This window comes from Gymnodraco acuticeps, unplaced genomic scaffold (assembly GCF_902827175.1).
Source record: "Gymnodraco acuticeps unplaced genomic scaffold, fGymAcu1.1, whole genome shotgun sequence".
NCBI lineage: Eukaryota > Metazoa > Chordata > Actinopteri > Perciformes > Bathydraconidae > Gymnodraco > Gymnodraco acuticeps.
Window position 1 is genome coordinate 2,205,843 of NW_022990295.1, and position 23,241 is coordinate 2,229,083.

The following is a 23,241-nucleotide window of genomic DNA, read 5'->3' on the forward strand; positions in this document are numbered from 1 at the left end:
GGACACCAGTTCGGCCAGTTGAGAAATCGCCCTCTGCAAGTGTGAAGCGACGGAGGACCAGAAGTAGTGCTCGGAGTAAGAATAAGGTATGTTATAGCGCATTTCCATTGCAGCGGGTAGCCCCGTTTAAACGTCCTTTATCGTCCAGGCCAGGCCAGTTTTGGGTGGCTTTTCCATATAGCGTAGTACCGGCTAGTGGGTATTTTCCCCCAGTTTTTCCGGCCCCATAAAATCGTGGTTCTAGGGCCAGGGACAACGAGGCTGAGTATGCTAAACTAGAGAGGGAATCGCTAGCAAGGGTGGTACTACATGCATACATATCTAGTAATCAAAATCATTGTATCTACTAAGTAGTACTAAGTAGGCTCGAACCTGTATGGCTGAATTCCCCCATCCAATCTCTTCATATTGCTCAAAACTTCTTCCTCGGCTGACGAGTCCGAACTCAAATACTATGCCATGTTTTCGTGTGTTTACAAAGTGAACGCATGGATGACGTCACGACCATCACGTGACTACTGAAAATGGGCAAAATGGCAGCGGCCTGACGGAATATACAGGTTTTGATAAAAAAGAGCTATAAAATCATTATTTACCGGGGAATATCGCTGATTTCTTCAGGGTATGGTTTAAACATAATGTTTCACTAAATACGGAAGTTTTGATTAATTATCTAATGAGTGGAGCATTCCTTTAAAGTGGACCTATCATGCTATATTTGAAATATATATTGTAGGGCAATACTACAAAACATGTCTGTGAAGTTTTCTTTTCAAAATACCAAACAGATCACCCATTGTAGCCATGCCTCATACTGCTCAAACCCCTCTTTTGCAGCCCTGTTAGAGAAACGCAGATCTTGGGTCCTTAGCTTGAAAAAAAAGAAGAAGAGGAGGCGGAGCTAATGCCTGATCAGAATTCTACCGGAGATAAAGTTAAATTCCGTTGTGATAAAACGCCATCCTGTTTAAACCACGTCAAGGACTATTTCTGAAACAGTATGGAGCTCAAATGCTTTTTCTCTTGCAGGTTTATCACAAGGTGAGTTATTTTTTTATTTCCTGCTTTTTAAACACATGTGCTCTTAAGTACAGGTTAGCTCTGAGTGTTAGCAAGGCTTGCTAATGTAAACAAAAACGAGATTACGTCCAAAACACGTCAGGCATTGTTTCTGATAGTAACTTTCTGTGGGTCCGCCGACGTCACAGCGGATGGAAATCTGTATCCGCTCGTTGTAATGTACACCCGTTTAAAAAAGATTTGGGTATGGAGGAAAAGAGAGAGGGTTTTATTTTCTGACGCTGCGTGAGTTCCCCGACGCACCGGGGACACATATGTATGTATAAAAGACATCAGAAAGTGCATTTTGCATGATAGGTCCCCTTTAAATCAATTATGTTATAACCAAATGATCACTCACTGTTTCAGAGATTTCCCACAAACACTGGGACTCTTCCATTACAATTTCACTACATTCACCTTCAGAGAGTGACACCTTCTGGCAGCACAGAGACATTAGTTTCAGGACAATGTTAGTGCTAATGCAAATTCCCCAAGGGACATTTAATAAATATATACATGTATGCAACAAACATTGGAGGCTATATCATACATTTTATAATAATACAGACTATGTATTAACATGTCACCTGTTGCTGTGCCTGAATGTTTTACTTTGTCATTAATATCCTTATTCAGGGATGGAAGAAGTACTCAGATCTTCTACTTAAGTAAAAGAAGAAATACCACAATGTAGACATACTCTGTACAAGTAAAAGTCCTGTATTCAAAATGTTACTCAAGTAAAAGTACAAAAGTATTGGCATCAAAATATACTAAGTACCAAGAGCAGAAGTACTGTAAAGTAACTAAAGGTACATAATAAAAGCATGTGGAGTAAAGTATACGATCAACCTCTGAATTGTAGTGGAGTAGAAGTACAAAGTATCTCAAAATTGTACTTAAGTACAGTACTTGAGTAAATGTACTTAGTTATTTCACACCACTGTCCTTGTGCAATATCAAAACCATAACATATTTTATGTGCAATCATTTGTTGATTATCTTAATGTGTCTTATTTTATGAACAATATTTCAAAAGATCCCCTTCAGGTTTTTCAACATATACAAAAAACTGTTGTTGGAAAAGGAATGTGAACTTTTAGTGTTGTACTGAAATACATTATATTAGGAGGTCTTAAAAGCGGTTTGTCCTTCCTGGTTACATACAGTAAGGTGGGTAGAAAGAAAAAAAGAAGCAATTCTCAATAAAATATAAAAAGCAGCAACTACACTTCAAGGAAAAGGTAAAAAAGAAAATGAAGTTAAAAGTCCACGTTATAGCAGGACAGTATTAATGGATGGGCCGTACCCAGCTCTTGAAAGAACTCAATCAGTCCGTTAGATCATTTATAAATGAAAAAAAAAGTATAAAAATCGATCTTCTCTGAAGTTGATCCCTTTCATTTTCATCTGTCTGTCACTTACAAAACAAAGTGTTAAGCTCTTGCACAATGCATTTATCACACTGAGCTGTGTTGTGATGTCAAACAAATGCAGTAGGTGCAGAAGGGAGATTTTACTTTTGAATAATAAAATAGTGTAAAACCTATGGATATTTCTAAGCAGAGGGAATTACGGAGAATCAAAATGAATCAAACATATTTTAAATCCATTATAACGTTTGTCAAAACAACCTACTGTTTTTACAATGAAATTCCTAAATTCCCAGGTCAGACATAGGAAACGAAATGTCCGACCCCTTAGCGCTTCACTGTTCTCAAACGTGGCCCTTCTAAAAAAGTAATTTAATCTAGACGTGCAATTAATTGTACATTTGTATCTAATGAAGTGGACAGTTTGATTATCGCCCTTTTTAAATCAAGGCTTTATGATACCATGTATTACTGAAACTAGTCCACCTCAGTGCAGCCAGAGGAGGGAGACATTGCCCTTTATTTCGCTGTGATCTCTCTACAACATCCCTATATCTGCATCTCTTTCCACCATGAATCCTTTAATTACTCTAACTCAAGCTGCAGTCAAATATGTGGTATGTTAAGTTAACGGGGCGCTGGTTCAGGTTTTCTTTAATAACTTCATGTGTGAGGACCAACTCAGTGACTTCAAACAGAGCTGTTGCAGTTTATAAATGTGCCCCCCCCCAGGTTAATGGGGTCATCTGGTCTGCAAAGACCGTCCACATCTTGAACGCATTCAGACTAACAGATGCAGGAGGGCAGTATTGAGAGCCGCTTTAAAGGAAAATCAGTTCAAACCTCTCATCAGTGGCTTTTTGATGATAGCATTGCAATAATGCTAGCCATGATGGCTAACAGTGGACAGATATCTGTGGAGAATGGTGGAGGGATTAAGCAGGGTGGAGGGTATTCAGATCCTTAAGTTAAAGTAGTAATACCACATCTAAAAATACTCAATTATTTGTGATTATATTACTATTACAAGTAAAAGCCTTAAGTTTAAAATGTTATTTAAGTGAAAGTACAATAGTTACATCAGGACAATGTACTCGAGCATCAAAAGTAAAAGTACTAATTATACCGAATGGCTTTTTGAAAAGTGTTGCATAATATTATATATTATTATTCTGTTTTTATCACAAACAAATAAATACAAGAGTTTTAAATGTTATTTGTCAATCTGGATTCAATTTTGTACTTTGTACTAAGTATACTAATATTATATATATATTATACAAACACATTATTGATATTTATGTTTAAAAGAAAGTAGTTACTACAAGTGTCAAATGAATATGGTGCAATACAAATATATCCCTGTGGCAGAAAATGGAAACGCTCAAGTGAAGCACACATAGCTCATAGTTATTCTGAAGTGAATGTACTCAGTTACTTTCCAACACTGGACTCAAGCACAATTCATTTGGTGAGTGAATGAAAGTTGTCCCTTCTCTACCCTGAAACAATAGTCACATTCTGAAGAACAGTGCAGGAATAAGACATGTTATTCCTGATACTGGAAGGGGTTTCATAATAAGGATTTCAAAGTGTTCCACGAACCCCCCCCCCCCCCCTGCCCCTCTACCACCACCCTCTTTTACTGTGTCATTACTCTCTTGTGGTGAGCGACTGGCTCTGCTAACTGCTTGGTGTGGTGCAACAATCACATCCAGCTGCTGGGAATGGGATTTGACATGTTAGACCACAACACACACACACACACACACACACACACACACACACACACACACACACACACACACACACACACACACACACACACACAGTGATGCAATATACACTAAACTACAAGTTGTGACTACTTATGCCGCAGAGTCATGGAAAAACTAAATCTATTGTTTAAGTCAGGAGAGGGAACATAAAGACCTTTCAAGGTGGAACAAAACTTTCTTCAGTTGGGAAGTTGGGTTTTTTATTCCATTGGTATTTACTGAAATATACAAAACACTGACACCTGCCAATCCAGCGGCAACAAAGACAGCAAGAGGACAACAGGAAAACAGGAACTTACTCCCAAAACACACCAACAGAGCAAACTACAAAACTGTAGTTCAATAAACTCCCATGTGAACCAAAGTGTAAGAGTGTCCTCAGTCCAGACCAAAGGGCTGTTGATTGGTCCAGACAACATAATGAACGCCAACATTTTGTTCTGTGTGAAAGCTCAGTTGGCGACGCAACACTTCAGATACCTAAAGAGCATCACACACACATATTCCAGAGTCACATTTAACAATACTGCGACAGTACAGATATACACAGAGACATGATGCTCTAACATAGAGTCCATGCTGCTTCAGCCTTATGATGAATAGGAAAAAATGGCTCCATTATTGCATTTTACTAACAATTCAGTGACTTGAGGATTTCGTGTAGCTTTAGAAAAAGGTTTGGAAACATTGAAATGATTGAACATGTTTGGTCAGGGTCTGTTGGTCACCAACTCCAGGGGAAAGTTGATCAAACACGGCCGCCATTAGCTGCTAGCTCGCTGTAAAAATAAATAAAAGCTGCAACGATAAGTCAATCGACGGATTCTTAAACTCAATGTAGTTAATTGACGTGCAAAATCTGCAGAAAATACAGTTTTTAGCTTCTCATAAATGGAGATTTACCGCTTTACTCTGTTTAATATCATATTAAACAATATTCTTGGTTTTGACTGAAAGAACAAACATTACCTCTGACTTTTTAGGAAATTAGGATTGACTGTCGGACATTTTCTCGACCACATTTGTAATGGATTTCTGTGGAAAATAATCTGAAGATTCAACTTAATGATTAGTTGCAGCTCTAAAATAAAGGATGGAGGAGCAGCCAATTGGAGCGAGTTGCATCAACTTCCTGCTGGTTTAAACTTTGCACCTCGATTGGCTTCGCAAAACACCGCAGCAAATATTGCGGTTCAATTGGTAATATAGTGCAAAAATCGACCACAATTATGAAATACATTAAAAAAACATACAAACATGTGATTGTTCCAGTTTCAAGCAAAAGGCCAGTCTCACAAACGGTTGGGAAATGAGAATAAAAAAATGTTTTAAATTCTCGGACTGTAAATCCCTTGTGGAAAGTGCACTTTACTCCTGGGGTAAGCGCTGTCAGACCTCTTCTCTCACATAAAGAACAGTCATATTATTACTCCAAAATGTTTTGTACACTAACTAAACTATTACGTTCACCTTGTTTTGCGATTGTTCTTAAAAAAGAAACTAGGAAATCCATGGAATGTTTTTAGATTTTGTGCAAACACTGTTATCTCCACAGTTTCTCAATGCGTTTCTGTTGCATCTCCACCTGCATACTGCTCGTAGCGGCGCATCATGCTACAAATTCTGTCGGGTTTTTTCCCGCTCTTAAAGCCTCCGGAGAGCGATTCTCCACCTGATCGGCTTGCTCTCTGTTTTCAAGTCAAAACAGTCCTGGAGGGAAAAATCTGTCGCTCCCATTGCTTCTTGAAAAAGTCCCTGTGACAAACCTTGTCCTTTTTAAACACATGTGGTGTCCTGTGAGCCACTAGGGGTCCTCCTCCATGTCGTCCAGGTTGGGAGCCATGATGAAGTGTTTGGGGTACAGGAGACAGTGCTCGTCGCCGAACTCCTCCCAGCGCGTGTCGTCGCTCTCGTGGGTGATGTAGCGCTCGCCTTGCCGCGTCTCAAACTCCCTGAGGTCCAGCCAGGTCTGATAGTCCTGAGGAGAGAGGCAGCAGCTCTTAATCTAAGTGTTCCTGAGTATTTTCCTCCAGAGGCTTTTAAAGACTTCTGTTTATGAACAGTGTGTCTGTGTTTCAGGGATGGACATTCGTTTTATAAGATTTTATTTCTGTGTATGTTTTTATCTATAGTGTACCGAAGAGGATCAGGGCCAAATGTGAATTTTATTTTTGAATTTTTATTGTATTTTTTGTTTCCTTTTTAAGCTTTATTTTAAGCTAAGTTTATTGTTATCATAATAATACCTTTTATTATTTTGTTAGTTTTTCGTTTGTATCAATCATCAAAGTATTAAAACTCCTATTATTATTATTTATCTGATTATATATTTGGGGCTAATCATGCTATAGGTTTTTGAACCTCACATGATTCTGAGGGGGTGTGAAGCAGGAAGTCTAATGTTGCAATGAAGTCAATAACTACAGACGTAGAGACAGCTATATGTGGACTGTTGATACTCAAGAAAACATTCAAACGTGACGATTATCAGAAAATATCCTTCTGAAAGTGTAAGTCACGCTGCAACAGCATGAGTGTCTTGTCTGTGTGTTCTCATTCAACTAAGAAGTGTGATATGGGTTAAAGCATCAAAGAGAATAAGGTAAAAAGTCACCTGTAACCAGGGATGGCTGAGACACTTGTCCACGCTGTACCTCTTCCTCATCTTGACTTGGAGGAGATTGTTGATCAGATCTGTGGCTGTGAGGGGAATAGAGAATGTATCAACAAACTGAACTTAGAAGACATATCATCTCATACCAACAGCGTATTTAAGGATGTGAGGGAAAGGACACATTTCATCCGTCTACAGCAAAAGATAACAACATTTTACTGAAGTTAGCTTACGAAACATTAGCATCAACACTTTTTTTTGACCTTTTCATATATATTTCACACTGTATGTGGGAGGAGCTACAGTTGGGGAGGTTTGAGAGTGACTCATTGCAACCGCAGACAGAAAAAAAGTGAGAGCAAAGTTCAGAGGACCCAGACATGTAGGAGGGGAGCTCTGAGGCTAACTGTCTGAGTAACACTTTGACACCAATTGAACTACAGCCAAATGACTTAGAGCTACAACAAACAAACTGACACATGTCCTGTCTTCTTCTTACCCTCTGCAGAGATGTCCTTCCATGGCGTTGGGGGGTACATGAAGGCAGCATTCTGGATCTGGTCGTTAATATCCTCGTCCTCGTTGAAAGGGAACGTCCCGCTCAAGCTGACGTACACGATGACTCCCACCGACCACATGTCTAAGGAGCGGTTGTAGCCTTTGCTGCGCAGCACCTCAGGAGCCAGGTAGGCCGGAGTGCCCACCACAGAGCGCCGGAACGACTTCTCACCGATGATACGGGCAAAGCCAAAGTCACACAGCTTTACCTGGGAGAAACAACATGGTCAACATATAGACACATGTGTATACAGACATACCAGACACATAATGCTGCAAATACTCATTATTTTTCATTAGCCATGCTGTGGATTTTCTAGAGATTAAAGGTATGGTCCATAAAATGTCAAACAACAGTCAAAAAAGGGCTTTCAAATTATCCAAGTCCAAGGAGCGGTCTTTAAATGTATTGTTTTATCACTTTAATATGATATTTAATAGCAAAAAGCAAGAAATCTCAATATTTAAGAGCTCAGACTATTTTGCAAGACCAATGTATGGGACTATAATCAATTATCCTAAATGACTTGTGTACATATCTTTCTAACACTTTTATTTTTACATTTCTTTACTTTTATTATTAGTGTTATTCTTCTGTGAATTCTTATCTTTCCTATCCTGTGTTTACCCTTAGTGCTGTTGCTGATAAGACACCTGAATCTCCCTTTGAGGATCAATAAAGGTTTATCTTATCAAAAGTAATTATTTGATATGGCAATCTCCGACCAATAAGTTGACTAATGGTGGATGCCCTACCTGAGGAAAGGGCTCTGCGGAGGCCAGTAGTACGTTCTCAGGCTTCAAGTCACAGTGAACAATATTTTTGAAGTGCAGATGTCTCAGGGCCACCAGGATCTGTTGTAGGCAGAAGAGAGAAAATAACAGATTTAGCTTTAAAAAAAAAAATCCAGATGCCAATAATATAAACATTGTGGTCTAAATGTTTGAATGCATGGAGTGTGTGGTATCAACAGGGTAATGTTTGTATAATGCTGCCAAATGAAAAAATAGCAGTATAAGCATACAAATGCCCTAAAATACTCCGTCCTGACCAGCGCCTTCACAATAAAGACACACGATCTCATCTCATCATCGCATGGCCCTGTCCCAGACACCGCAGTGCGCCTGGCCCCCCTGTCCTGACCCTGACGTTGACAGAAGTCCTCCCCGGCCACATCAGAGCCGGGCCCCCACCGTCGCTAATGGGCCCGTCGCTAATGGGCCCGTCGCTAATGGGCCCGTCGCTAATGGGCCCGTCGCTAATGGGCCCGTCGCTAATGGGCCCTGCTTCTGTTTTGGGACCCGCGGAGAGCCAGGGGCCTGCTGCTCTTCTAATCAGGCCGCAAAGCCACCGGAGCCCTGCAGGCTGTAATCCACGGTCTGGGGAGGGGGCCGTAATGCCATGCAGAGACCAATCCCGTAAACAATTCACCCCCCCCCCCCCCCCAATCAGCGCACCACAAGAATAAACAGGCACTGGAGCTGCAGCAGAGGGCTAACACGCCCCCCCCCCCCAAAAAAACAGAAGGGAGGAAAGTTATGAGACAATAGGAATCAAAAGCAAGAAGTAACGGAAGAGGGTATAAAGCGTTGATAGCAAATGACACATTCTTTAGAGTTGATTTTTGATCAGCTGCTTCCAAAGATTAACATCAAGCTAAAGAGCACTGAAGATTTGAGGGGTGATAAAAAGACAAAAGAGAAGTAGGGTTAAGAGAGGGTGAATGCATTGCAACACTGACCTGCGTGACGAGGAACTTGGTGACGCGTTCCGGCAGTTTGCTCTTCTCGCTGGACAAAATCATCTCCAGCATGTCGCCGTGCAGCTTCTCCATGACGACGAACACTCGCTCCGGCGTCTCGAACATGCACTCCAAGTTCACGATACCCGGGTGGTGCAGATTCTAAAAGAATGCACAGAAGACATGAGATCTATACCGGAAAACTATCAGGAATATTGAGAGTATAACAGTTAAGACAATTTACGCTAGTATTTGATTTCATTGTGTGCTTGACGGATGCTGGTTATTACCTGTAATATGGCCACCTCATTCCGTAGCTGGCTCTCCTGCTTAGTAGGAAATCTCATCTTGTCAATAACCTTGATGGCCACATCTCTGCCGCTTTTTCTGTGTTTGCCTAAAATATAATGGGAAAATTAATAACTTTCAAAATCAAACAAATGTAATTCAGTTCACAGTAGTAGTATATACAATCTGAGTGGTACGGGGCGGTGTGTAGTAAAGTAAATTAAAAGAGAAACACACCTCCATACACGATGCCAAACTGGCCGGATCCCAGCACCTCATCAGAAAATATTTGGTACACTGAAGCGATATCCTACAAAGAGAACATTTGCATTGTTACTGTTTTTCATTGCATGATTACATCATCAAAAGCCCGTAAGAAAAGCCACTCTTCCAAAAAAAAAGTTTGCTGGCATTGCCACGTTTAACTTTCACATAATGCAGAAGTGGAACTGAAACGATATCCCTTTACCAAAAACAAACGGGACAGCAGCTTCCCCAATTATGCAGCATAAAAGCTTCCACTTGGACATTTTTGTAAAGAAACAATTACTCATTTTTACCACAACAGATACTTTAATAGCTCATGAATACGTGCATGTGCAGCCTTTGCAAGGAAGTTGTGCAACAGCAGTCTATCAGAGAAAAAAGAACTCACCACATTCTCCTGGACCTGGCAGTTGGACACAGATATGCTGATGGACAGCTCTTCTGGAGAGGAAACACACGATGGCTCAGGATTCAATAAGTTTACCAAAAGCATCCATCTTTAATTGTAGTCGGAGAGATATTGCTCAAATACTAGCATTTTTTACTTGTAGGCTTATCGCACCTGCATGCAATAAGTCACAGCTGTGCATAATGAAGCATTTTATTACACAATAAATTGGCTATAAAATTGATCTGGGAAGCTACGTGTGACTGAATGGTCCAAGTATGCGATGCATTTTCATAACTGGGAATTTAAACCGCCGCAGGGGCTAATTCTGCATACTAGCCAGTGAATAGAAGAGCAAGTAGAAAACAAGATGTTGTGATCATTAAGCTAGTGCTACACAATGGATATTTGATTGAGAAATTACCACATAATGACACAAATATTTCCAGATTAAAATATCTTATTTGCCTGTTCATCTACTATAATGTAATCATTCCTGACTACAGTGATAAAGGCTTAATCTCAAGTCATTTCATTTGTCTAAATGTCATCTTGAAACAGTGACTTGCTTTGAGGCATCACTTCCTTTAACCTATAGACACTAACAAAGGGTTTCCCCGCTTATTGAATGCTAAAGCCAGCTACCTTATTGTCTTTTTGACCACTAAAGCCAACATAGTGTAAAGAGGGACCTTCTTTCTAATTGAGACAACATTCAAATCTTAACCACGCATAACAAGCAAAAGGCAGACTTTCTTTTGTTGTGGCCCTAGAAGTTACCTACTTAGTTTCGGGTTGAGTAATAACAAAATGTGACAGGGGAAATGTTTGTCTGATACAAGGCACACAGTTAAACATTGACAACATTCCTTACTAATGTATTTTACTATCTATGAAGTCTCAGATAAAAGCTCTTCTTGTTTATTGTATGTAAAAAACGAAATTGCTTCAGCCAGAGGCCGCTAAAATAAACAAGAAGACCCTTTATCTGTGAGATTTAGAGGCGTGTGCAATTCTAATTCCTATAAACTTCAAAATCTCTCAAAGTCATCATCATAGTTTTTGTACTTTCGAATCTCTAATAATTTTAGAATTTATATTTTTTTTGACAAACTATACTGTTGATTATGGATTATTGTTATCCCATGATGGACTGTTATTAGCTGAAAAGGTTAAATACAAAATTATAAACTTGAATAATTGTTAGCACCACACATCTTCACCTAAAAAAGTGAATTTTTTATGAAATGTTGTTATGGTTGCCTGAATTCCCCCAAAATTTGCATTTTAAAGAGAAAAATAAGCAATATTTTTCTACTTCCTTTTTCTATTTTAAGTTTTCCCATCTCCTCTACTCACTATGATCTTTGCCCTGTCCCGCGGCGCTGGCCACGCTGGGCTGGGGGGTGACGGGCATCAGGGCCTGTCTGATGGCCTTCTCCCAGCCCTGAGCCACGTCCATGCCGACACCCGAGGCGGCCAGCGCGGGGCTGTGGTAGAGGCTGCAGTTGTTCTCCCCCACGTAGTACACCATGGTGGCTGTGATGACCTCGAAGCAGTGAGGGTTGCTGCCCTGGGCCAGGCTACTGTAGTCTCTGCACTGCTCCACCTGCAGGATCTCCGACAGAGGGATTTCCTGAGGGAGGGGGGAGGGACACAAATCACGATCATACAAAAAACAAAATATTATATTAGGATTCTCTCAAATAAATAAGGTCCCGAAAAAGTAGTTTTTTTTGTTTTGTTTTTTATACACTAAGTGTTATCAGTACAATCAACCAATCAACCTGCGGCATTAACAATTAATTGGTATCTACATACGTTTCAGCATTAATTATAAATATTAAAACAGAAATAGCAAATTCGAAAAATGAGATACATTTTTCTTTCTGAAAAACTAATAAAAAAATGAATTTGCAGAAAAGTTACTGCCAAAAAAAAGTTTCCTCAGACTTTAAAACAATTCAGTAAATATTTTTAACAAAATTACAACGGTCGTTATCTCAATCAAAGAAGAAAACACCAAATGTGTATAACGCACTACTGCTGCAAAGACATGACATAAACTAAAATACAGGAAGTAACACTCACACACTCCAAAAGTCTCCACAGTGTTGATAGAGTTAAATAGTCCCAGCTCTAACTTTCTCCTTCACTCTCCTCTCTCTTATGAGCACATAAAGAAAAGAACAGTTGCTGCACACTTTAAAAGTCCCCCCCCTCCCCCTGTCCTTCAAACCATGCTTCAAACTCACTGTCAAATCAAAGAGAGGAGGGAGGATCGAAACATTTAAAAACACAGAGACGTCTCAGCCAATGGGGGGCTCAGAGAGGCACACGCTGTCCCCTCCGCGTGGCTCACCACAGAGTATCAGATGAAGTGCTTGTGGTTAGCGGGGCCGGGTCACGTGAGCGGGGGCCCTGCGGCGGCTCAAGTGCTCTGGTTCCCTGATTACAAGGCAGGGCCAGCCAGGGGCCCCATCTGAGCACGAGCCGCTGGCGCTACCGCTAGCCACGGAGACGAAAGACACGGCAACTACCGTTCCTCTGCGGGGTGGGTGTGTGTGTGTGTCTGTGGGGGGGGGGATGTTTGAGTGTGACAGGACTCAATCTGGCAGAGACAGAGAGAAGCCCCCTCACCCCAGAGAAAGCCACAAGTACAGGGGTCTCATCTTCAAACGGGGAGCGGTTATGGCTTCCAAATGGAGAAAATGGCTGCCATGCCTGGCAAGCAAGCCACCACGCGACCACCACTAATCAGATCGGAGGTATAAAGGAAAAGAGGAGAGGGGCGGACAGCGGCCACACACTGATGAGCAGCAGGCTACAAAAACTTCAGAGGAGTTGAGGGGAAAATGCCCGGGACAGACGACTTCCAGGGCGCACGCCGAGCATATGGAGAATCTGTGGTTTTCGGAAGAAGAGACCCCCAGAAAGAAGCTTTTTCTACTTCATCTTATCTATCATTGGATACAACTCTGCAGCGGCAAGCAAGGAACAAAAACTATGAAGCATAAAAACAAGGCATTTATAGCTAGCCTTCAATTAGCCCCCTGAAGGTCTTAAACGTAGCAGAGTTGATAATAAAGAACCACATAAATCTGACGGCGAACACACCCTGAGGAGTCGCTCCCCAATGAGGTTTCCTCTCCAAGGCTTTAGGGGCAGGCGTGCGACAGAAACATTTGAAGAGAATTCTGTTTTTTCAAGGGAGTTAGTGTGACAGATGTCTACAGCTGTGCATAAAACCACCTGTTTGACACACACTCATAAGTGAACTATCGCACTGGAAACTCTGCGTCCTACACTCTGTCCCACTGTGAGTCTGACCACAGATCAAGGAGGTGTCGAATTCTCAAAACACACAAAGGCGACACGAACAATAAAAATGATTACCATCCCCACCCTGTACTCACAGCCACCGACACACATGTGGAAGTCTTTACCTTGCAGTTGCCTCCCTCAGTCCTCAGTGTGTAATTACCTGCTATTAAGCCCCTGCGGCGGTGTAATGACTGACTTCGGTGCTGGCGCTGAGCGGGCAAGTGTCACACACTGTCCACAACGGGCTTTACATATCGAAATTACAGTGTTTTACTCACAGCCACCACTTGAATAAAAAAAGATTACAACTTCTCTCTAAATGTATTGTTCTAGAATAATTATGCATCAAAATTCTTCTGTAAATCCACTTAAACTTGGGGATCCCTAAGGTTAAATTGTTGAATATCTATCAAAACCCCTTCAAATGTCCCTATCCTCATTTGATACGCTTTAGCTAAAGACTGTTGGTGATTTGACACTTTTGCTTCAAGCAGGAAGAGACCGGGCTGCAGGGTGTAAAACCACAGGGGAATTTCAACTGACCTCAGGGTAGTTTACAGTTGCAACACGGCAGCCCTCAAGCTGAGTCACACAGCGACCACTGCTTAGGTTGGATTTACATACCCCTCATGAGAGTGACAGACGATATTCAAACACAGATATGGAAATGCATCACTCGTATACCTTTACTTTATGTAAAGATATGAGCTTGAAATCTGAGCAAAATGCATCTGTTAATGAAATAAGTTGATAAATAAAAAGGATTAAAACATTTTCTTTAAATAGAAAGATATCTAATATAATGTGAGTTTTCTTACAACAATGGTAATTCCCTTTAATGTTGAAAAGTCATATCGCAATTGCAATAATATATATTCGTAATTAGTTATTTTTTCCAAATCGTGCAACCCTAAATGGTACACTTCTGTGGAGCTATAAAAGATTATTCATTGAATTACTTTGCATTAAGCTGCCCAATTTTTGACAGTTTAATAAATCCTTCTATGTGTTTGATTTGGATGGCGAAATATTATTTTCCAAGAACATGGCAGAGTTGATAGTTTTCTGCTTACTTTGTAGAACTTGGCTCCGGTGTCGTTCTGGAAAAGACTCAGACTCTTGCCTTCCAGCCTCCAGTAATGTCTCTTCCTCTGTTCAAGGGAGACACAAAGTTAATCCAAACGACAAAACCTGCATCACCTACCGATAATAACCATACTTTTAAAATTCAGTTTCATGAGGAAAATACCTTCTGTGCTGAATTCAACACATGTGAACAGCTTTGGAGAAGGAGTTTTCCCCAGCATACAGGCTAAGCACAGCCCATTTCAGACTGGGCTCCTTTGTTGGGCTTTTGGGGGCTATCAGTCTTACCAGGTTGTCCCTGCTCGTATAATGAACCATCCAGCCTTCCTTCACCACAGTGGAGCTCCGCCTCTTGGTGTGTTTGATGGACTGGACCACCCGCATCAGAGGGATGTTGCTGCTAGTGGAAGGGCTAGACACACACGCAGAAAAAAAAATGAACAATTTCATGAATCAATATGTCAATTACTCATTTGTTAAACATACTGAAACAGTAACCGGTTACATTTTAATTGACTTGTAGCCAGCTCATGAAACTTTTATATTTGCTTTTCTAAGCACCCAGCGTCTGGTAGGTCGTTTCCTGACAGAAATCCTGCACAGGAAGTGATGCATTTTATGTTTGCAGCACTACTGGAAACATAAAACGCAAGCTGCCGGTGTAGAATAAACATAGGAATTGGGCAGTTAGACCTGGTGGTTTAAAACATAACCGCAAAGTCTCCGGTTCGAATCAGGCTGCTGACCTTGGATGAATTTCTTCCCTTGTTTCCTGTCAAATTTTATTGAGCTGTTTAATAATGGCAAAATGCCAATATATACTGTATATGACCTGAGGCCCTAGCTAGCTACTTAGCCTCATTTGGCGATGGTTAGCAGAAGGTTAGCAACATTATGTCTCAATCTCTGAAATGCTTCACCAATCTCTTTACGTTTTTTCCTGCACGATTTTTCGCTGTTCAATCAGATTGCCCTATAAAAAGTGACATCACATCCGTCTCAGATTAGACCAAACAACACTCTCTGTGATTGGCCAAGGTCTCACATCACAGGCTGGATTTTCAGAACCTCGAGGAGATGGAGAAAGATAGTTTTCTCTCAGACCGCTTGTATTACAATATGCGTGGTTTTATTTTGCCCATTGATGCCCAAAAAAAAGAAAAACTGCCTACCCCATCTTTAAATCTTCCTACCTAATAGTCTTGATGGGCTCCTCGTCCTTCTCTCTATCCAATAAGGGAGAGTCCATGTCGAACATCCTCTCGTCCGGGGTGGAGGGTTCCTCTGGGTCGTCCAGTCCTCTGCCCCCGTCCATATCCCCACTGTCCACCTCCATAGTGTCCATGGTGGTGTCCGAGTCCGGGCCGGGGCTGGCTGGCTCTACACGTTAAATATGGCAACATGTGAAATTGCAAATAATGAAGATATACCCTGATGACTTTGAACTTAGATGTTGAAATTACCTCCATTGAAGTCCACCTCCCCCAAACAGTCTCTAGGTACCTTTGACGCACATCGCTTATGGCAGTTGAACCTGCAGTCTGGCAGATGAAATACAAAAAATTGCTCAAACATATGATATTTATGGAGAAGCCTCACCAAAATGCACCGAATTCTCTACATGTATATACCTTTACATTGCATGCCCTGGCGAAAGAGACCCTTGAGCAGGCGCTTGCAGTACTGGCAGATAGTGGGACGGGTGTAGGTGTGAATGGCAAACGTGTGCGGGACTTTAACCCGTCCCAGCACCATCTTCTCCATCCAGATAGGCCGGCCGCTCCACGACAGGATCCGCTTCCCCGCCTCCTGATGGGACCTCTGCTGCTGGGGTTGGAAGGATGGGGAAAAAAATGTAGGGATGATGGCCAAAAGGAAGAAAAGGCTCAGAGGGAGCATTCAAGTGATAGGGAAAGAAAGAGTGAATGGTGACATGGCAGTTGAAGAAGAGAAGGAAACGAATGGAAAAGGGAAAGAGGAATCTGTCATATCGAGTTAGCATGACTCAGCGTAGTTAGCATGATCCCAGTGTTGGAAAATTGTTATTAGATTTGTCAGGTTTTACCACATTTGGTTCTGATTTGATGTAACTAAATCATCAAGCTGGAAGTTCCTGACAGAAATGGTTAGGAAGCTTTCTTCATTTTCATGATACATAAACTTAAAAATGTAAGGTCATTAGCGTAATTACATTTCCTGATGACCCATAGTGAGGACACGGACAACAGAGGAATATTTCAGTGCGGGATTATGCAACTCAATGAAATGTTCTGCATCAGTGGTGTTCTACAACAGGAGATTCCAGCATGCAAAAGAGGCACATTTGATAAGTTTAGACACGTTTACTAGATGAAACAAAGCTTGTGAGCAGCATGTGGATTGACTGCTTCACATTCTTGGCCAATTTGCTTGGCTCCGTGTCTGGGTTAGGATGTTTTAACTCCAGCCAGCTCATTTTATATGTGAGGATAATCAAAATCATCATCTCGTTCCCCTGTCAGTCAGAGAATAAGCAGATACTCATTCCAACTTTGTACAGTCCTCTTTAAAGACTGTTCTATCCAAACAAATGACAAGCAACCGCCAATCAGAACTCACCTCGTCCAGGACGACCACAGTGTTTTCAACAGGTGGGGGTCGGGGCACGGAGAGGGAGGGTCCGGGCAGGGAGACATTGGACAATCTCCTCTTCCTGACACCCGTACAGTTATTTGGGATCTTAAAGGCACAGCGCTTGTGGTAGTTTAGCCCACATCCTTCAAACACAGAAACACAACAGTCACTAACACAAGAATAGTAAAAACGCAGCCTAATGACATAAAATGAAAGAGAATAATAATTCAAATCTGATCCAACTCAATTAAAGGCGAGCAGAGATGCAATATTTCCAGTGGGAATGTCAAGAGCGCCACTGGAACTAGTGTGTGTGTGTGTGTGTGTGTGTGTGTGTGTGTGTGTGTGTGTGTGTGTGTGTGTGTGTGTGTGTGTGTGTGTGTGTGTGTGTGTGTGTGTGTGTGTGTGTGTGGTGTGTGTGTGTGTGTGTGTGTGTGTGTGTGTGTGTGTGTGTGTGTGTGTGTGTGTGTGTGTGTGTGTGTGTGTGTGTGTGTGTGTGTGTGTGTGTGTGTGTGTGTGTGTGTGTGTGTGTGTGTGTGTGTGTGTGTGTGTGTGTGTGTGTGTGTCTAACCTTCGCATTTGAGCCCCTGCCGGACGAGACCCCATAGCATCTCCCCGCAGTAGTCGCAGAAGGTGGGGGCCTTGTAGGAGTGGACATAAAGGCCATGTGGTCGGATCTGGAAGTCTTCAACTGTGGCTTGAGCTAGAAACAATACACAAACTAAAAGTTGGCGAAAGTAAAACAAATCTGGATAACAGTTTTATAAAAAAGAAGGAAATAAAAACTGAGGGGGAAAAAAAGGGATGAGAAAAGATGACAAAGGAATCAAAGAGACAAGAAGAGAGCAGTCATTTATCACATGTACAGTTTTTAATATAAAACCAAGACAGTACACAGGCTCACTATATGTATGTAAATGAGGGGATATAAATCTAATAAAACTGAGATTCTCTCTGCAATAAAAACAAATGACTTCATGACAGTGCTATGGCTACACCGGTGCAGTAGAGGGAGCCACATCTGCAGAGACGAGACACTACTCCTGAGTCATCACTCAGGAAAGCGATGTGGCACACCCAATGAGACACCAGAGATATGATCCTGTTATATCGGTCCATCTGTGTGAAGGGACACAATGTTTAAACCTAGAGAGCTGTGGACACGTCCCTGTCTCTTATGTCTCTTTCATGTCACCGCTGTTTTGTTTCAAACAGACACACTGAGCTCATTGTTGGAAGCAAGCGTTGGATAATCATTGCTGTGACTCATCAAAGATGTGAAGATGAGCACTGGCTGCTGCCAAGAACCAGTGTGTGTGACTAGAGAGTTTTAGAGTTATGTTCCTTGCTGTCCCTGTGCAATCATTTATGTGGACGCGGTGTTTGGTTCATCTTTACACTTAGGTTAAGCAGTGTGTGTGTGTGTGTGTGTGTGTGTGTGTGTGTGTGTGTGTGTGTGTGTGTGTGTGTGTGTGTGTGTGTGTGTGTGTGTGTGTGTGTGTGTGTGTGTGTGTGTGTGTGTGTGTGTGTGTGTGTGTGTGTGTGTGTGTGTGTGTGTGTGTGTGTGTGTGTGTGTGTGTGTGTGTGTGTGTGTGTGTGTTGTGTGTGTGTGTGTGTGTGTGTGTGTGTGTGTGTGTGTGTGTGTGTTGTGTGTGTGTGTGTGTGTGTGTGTGTGTGTGTGTGTGTGTTGTGTGTGTGTTCATTTCCTATGAGGTGATTCAACCAAACACATTGGCTCTTGGACGTCTGAGGACACATCAGCTGCTGGGACGGTGATGAGATGCAGACTTGAACAACAAATAAGACATGTGGCCATGCTAGGAATCTGCTCCTTATAAAGAAAATTGAGAACATTCTTTGAGCAAGAAATCAATTTAAGATCTACAGAAGAAAAAAAAGAGTCAGAGAAACAGTATCAGAGAACCTCACGGAATATATCTGATCTGTTCATTTCAGAAAACAATGCAACATTTCCGAAGGCAGCACAAGCCAAGGGTCAGTTCTAGTGTCGACCCAAATAACAAAACTAATATTTCACTCATTCCTGAGACAGCTGCCATTATATCATCTGTGACATTCATAATCATGCTCAGTCACCACTCTCCACTTAAGAGAAATATGATGGCTGGTGGGGGGATTGTTGCAGTTTGGGTTTGATTTAAAAGGAAAAAAAGAGCTCAGGCATGTCACACGGTCATGTGGCCAACATAGCTCCCTGGCACAGACACATAAAAGGCAGCATTCATGAGCTTTTTTTCACACACGTCTGCAAAACAACTGTGTGCTTCTTAGCAGTCGCATCGTTATGCAATGCTCTTCGTGCTAATTAGCATCGAGCAACACCAAACATTACCTCGACACGTTATTTGTCGCAGGACTTCTCACGAAGCTAGAGGCTTTCATGAATGCACTATCTGTTTGCTCTGAGGCCCCCAGTGTCCATTTGGAGGCCACAAGTTTCCATCTGACAAACAGAAGGTGCCAGTATTTTTGTTTTTATAAGAAAGGCCACCGCCTGTAGTCAACAGAGTATAAAACACTACAATTCCCACGCGCCTTCTCTAAAAGTGAGCGGCACAGTTCTTAACCGTTCAACTACCCTCTAAGTTATCAAGTTATACAAGCCTTAACAAAAAAAGAAAGCAAGAAAGAATACCTAAGTTGTTTGTTATTTTATTTGAGTTTTGCCTCTTTGTTTTGACTATTGTAAAGGCCTCTTTTCTTTGTTGCATGTGTAAAAGTTTATTTTATTTTGAGCAAACCCATTGCATAATATCATCCAAACCATCGGAGGCCAAGCAACTCCTCAACTGTAAGTAACACAAATATAAAGGGAAGAAAACGAGTTATACATGTCTGTTTAAGGTGGCTTGATAGAAAAAAAAGGAAGGAAGCCACTACAGAATGTATTGAAAAATATCAAATTCACACTGCCAGCCGTGTTGAATGGGCAGCTTGTGAAAGTGGGTGGGAATTTAAGGGAGTGAAGAGCAGAACAAAGGCACCATCGGTCAGGCCAAACCTCAAACCTCATGGGCCGGGATGGCCTGCGCAGTGTCCGCTTAGTCCAGGGCCGCCCCGCACATCAGAGCGTGTTTACACTCAGCGGGTCTACTACAATCACTTACTGCAGGAAAAACAAACCCTCTTCTTTGAGCCCACAGCCAAGAAAAAGCCACTTCTGCCTCCCTCTCACAGCGAGAGAGATATTCAGGCGGGCTCTCTCCCACAGCCGCGGAATCCAACAACAGGTTGGTTAAGGGAAAACTGAACGGAAGATGACAGGACACAAATTGCGGGGCGGAAAAAAGCCTCATATTTTCTCTCAACCAAATGAAGGGCTTGGGAATGTTTCTCCCGTTTCTCAAACAGAGATCAAGAGTATGACATGTAAAGCCCCTCTTCGTGAAGAAGGCCAAGTTTATTGAGTGTTAGATGAAATGCAACCCAAAAACAGCAAGTGTTGCACGTGTAGCAAAAGATCTTCAATGACGGCTTTCGTGAGTTATATCTCAGGCTATAAATTGCTGCTGGAGCTTACACCTGCAGATGGATTTGTCGAGGTAGGGGGGATTAGAATGAGAGAAAGCGAGGGAGGGAAAGAGAGCAACAAAGACTGACACAAAAGAGAAGCACAAGACAAACACAGACAGTGAGAAACAAAAAGAAGGAAGTTCTCCAGTCTTTAGTCTACATTCCTCAGCCTGATGCCTGAAGTATCCTCAGATCCTGAACCTATACAATCATCCCCTCTCTAAATCCCTGCAAACAATACTCTGAGCCCAGGAGAGAGGGGGGGATATTCAGCGCAGGTGGTGTCAGGTGCTTCCCAGTGGAGACAGATGGAGCAGGAGAACAGATTAGAGCAGAACAGATACTCTAAAGCCGTTTGTTGGTCTCAGCAGCGCGCAGGAAGCAGATTCTTTCATCGCAGGAAATGACAAAGACAAATTGAACACCTGCAAAGCTGCTCGGAAAAGGTGGAAAAGCTGATGGAAAGTTTGATGAGGAAGAAAGAAAAGACATTCAGGGCAAAGTGAAAAGCAGGTGAGTGAGCAGCTGGAGCGTAGGATGATTCACTCGCACTGATTCAATTGAAAACATCACATTTCACAAGAATATATTTCATTTATCCGACACTCCAGGAACATGTATGTACCTCCAGTTTATCGGTTTGAAAGGGCCTTAATATGCTCATTTTAGGTTCATGTTTGAATTTTGTACTTCAACTGTGAAACATTTAATGTTCAAAAAGCTATTTCCTTCTCACACTGCCTGTGCTGCAGCACCTCTTTTCACCCTCTGTCTGAAACCAGAGCCCAGTCTGCTCTGATTGGTTAGCTGGCCGGCTCTGTTGTTATTGGCCAACCGCTTAGAGATGTCGCGCCCCTTAGCACTTATCACAATGTGTTGGAGCGATAACCAATAGAAGCAAGAGTGTTACGCAGTGATGTCCCTATGTTACGGAAGTAAACAAAGGAGTCCAATTGAGGTGATTCAGGCAGGGAGTGAGTAATGGAGAGAAACTCCTTCTGGAGGGAACTTTGGGATTTGAGCCTTTTGCAGACCATTACAAGCACAGAAAAAAGTTTGTTATATGATACACTACAGGAATGGAAAACACCCATAAGACATAATAGGGCCCTTTAAGACCATTGTTTGGACTTTAAAATACTTGATTTGTACTGCTTGATGCAATTGTATGTTCATTTGTATTATGTTTTGAGGCTCTAAAGAAGCAAGAACTTCAGTCTAAGTTTCTTTGGACAATCTGATATTTCAACATATGATATGAGCAAAAGAAGGTCAATAATTAAATTGAGTGAGCAATTTCTATAATCTTAATTGTTATACCCTTTTCACTTTTTTTATTGCAAATGTTGTGTCCAGTTTTAGTTCAAAATAATGTATTATCCTGTTGGCATCTTCATCACGTTGCTGGTTTGAACATTTTTGAAGTTCCCAAGATGAACTCAAAACCTTCTTAATATTCACATAAAAAGGTAAAAGCTCTTGAGACTGGGTGATGAAAACCTTGGGTTCATTCTGTACCTTTGTATTTGCCAACAGTTCACAAAGGTCTGTTGAGTAAATGCTATTCCTTCTTTCACAAAGATGCTAAGCAGCAATGCATTTTAAAACTACTTTGCTCACGTTCTAACTAACCTTAGAAAACTAGGGAAAAATGGTGTGCAAAAAATCATACAACTACCCATACATTGACGGTTTCCCGGTGCTCACATACCAGAGAGCACCACCTCGATTAGGTCTCCTTCATGGATGTCCTCGGCCGAGGTGAGCCTCTTGCAGGATGTTCTCGTCGCTTAAGTCGTGGCGGAACAGCAGGATCTTGTCATACATGCCGGAGAAGCCGCATTCTGGGGAACTGGAGAGAGGGTGGAGATGCAAGGGAGACATTAGTGAAGATCTAAAAAGCCTAATAAATAGTGACAGATGTATTATGTAAGCAGAATATCTGGAAGTAGTTGTTGCACTGTGGTGGGTCCACATCTGATACCGATAGCAAGAATGAGATGCAGATCAACCCTATTTACAATATTTTCTGTATTAAACCTCCTGAACATACATACTGGCTGACACACACATTTGTATTAGGTCATTTCTGGTGGTATAGGGACTGTTGTATTCTGAACCCAGTGACGCAGGAAGAGTCACACCTCTTTCCCTCCCTTTAAAGGATAGCAGAAGGGAAATTACACAATAAAGACCTTTCAATACAGAAGAAGTAGTGTAACTAAATACATTTACTTCAGCACCTTACTTAAGTAGAAATTGAAGGTACTTCTATTTTAGCTCCACTACATCTCAGGGCCAACCATTGTACTTTTTACTCCCCTACTTTTAATCATAGTTTTAGTTACTTTACCATTTTTCTTACGCTTTGAAAACCATGTTTCTCCTGATCTTTTGAACTTGAATGTTTGTAATAATCTGAAGGATGAAGAGTGCCTTTATGTGTTGAGAAATGATCCTACTTCTCAAGCAAATTCAACTATTTACAACAACCTCCTAAATCTGCTGGATAAGACGTGACGGAGACTAAAACATTGCCCAGAGGACAGCAATGCTACATACATACATACCAGCGACGTGCAGTCAGGGGAGGCAGAGCCTCACCTGTCATACT

The 23,241-nt window shown here is 41.7% G+C and overlaps 1 protein-coding gene and 1 long non-coding RNA gene across 2 annotated transcripts; one reads left to right on the top strand and one right to left on the bottom strand.

The window, feature by feature from the left end:
• LOC117549967 lies at positions 1 to 8,087 on the top strand. The gene is made up of 2 exons (XR_004569550.1): positions 1 to 86; positions 7,336 to 8,087. It is a non-coding gene; the product is annotated as an uncharacterized LOC117549967 (long non-coding RNA).
• prkd3 (protein kinase D3) lies at positions 4,378 to 22,472 on the bottom strand. The gene is given in 18 exon segments (XM_034222162.1): positions 4,378 to 6,191; positions 6,828 to 6,913; positions 7,327 to 7,594; positions 8,142 to 8,240; positions 9,128 to 9,289; positions 9,418 to 9,524; positions 9,653 to 9,725; positions 10,071 to 10,123; positions 11,430 to 11,706; positions 14,468 to 14,545; positions 14,769 to 14,892; positions 15,674 to 15,860; positions 15,944 to 16,021; positions 16,112 to 16,307; positions 17,079 to 17,236; positions 17,665 to 17,796; positions 22,339 to 22,396; positions 22,398 to 22,472. Coding segments are annotated over 18 exon segments (2,367 nt in total). The 5' UTR covers positions 22,455 to 22,472; the 3' UTR covers positions 4,378 to 6,017.
• Between the last annotated feature and the right edge of the window lie 769 nt (positions 22,473 to 23,241).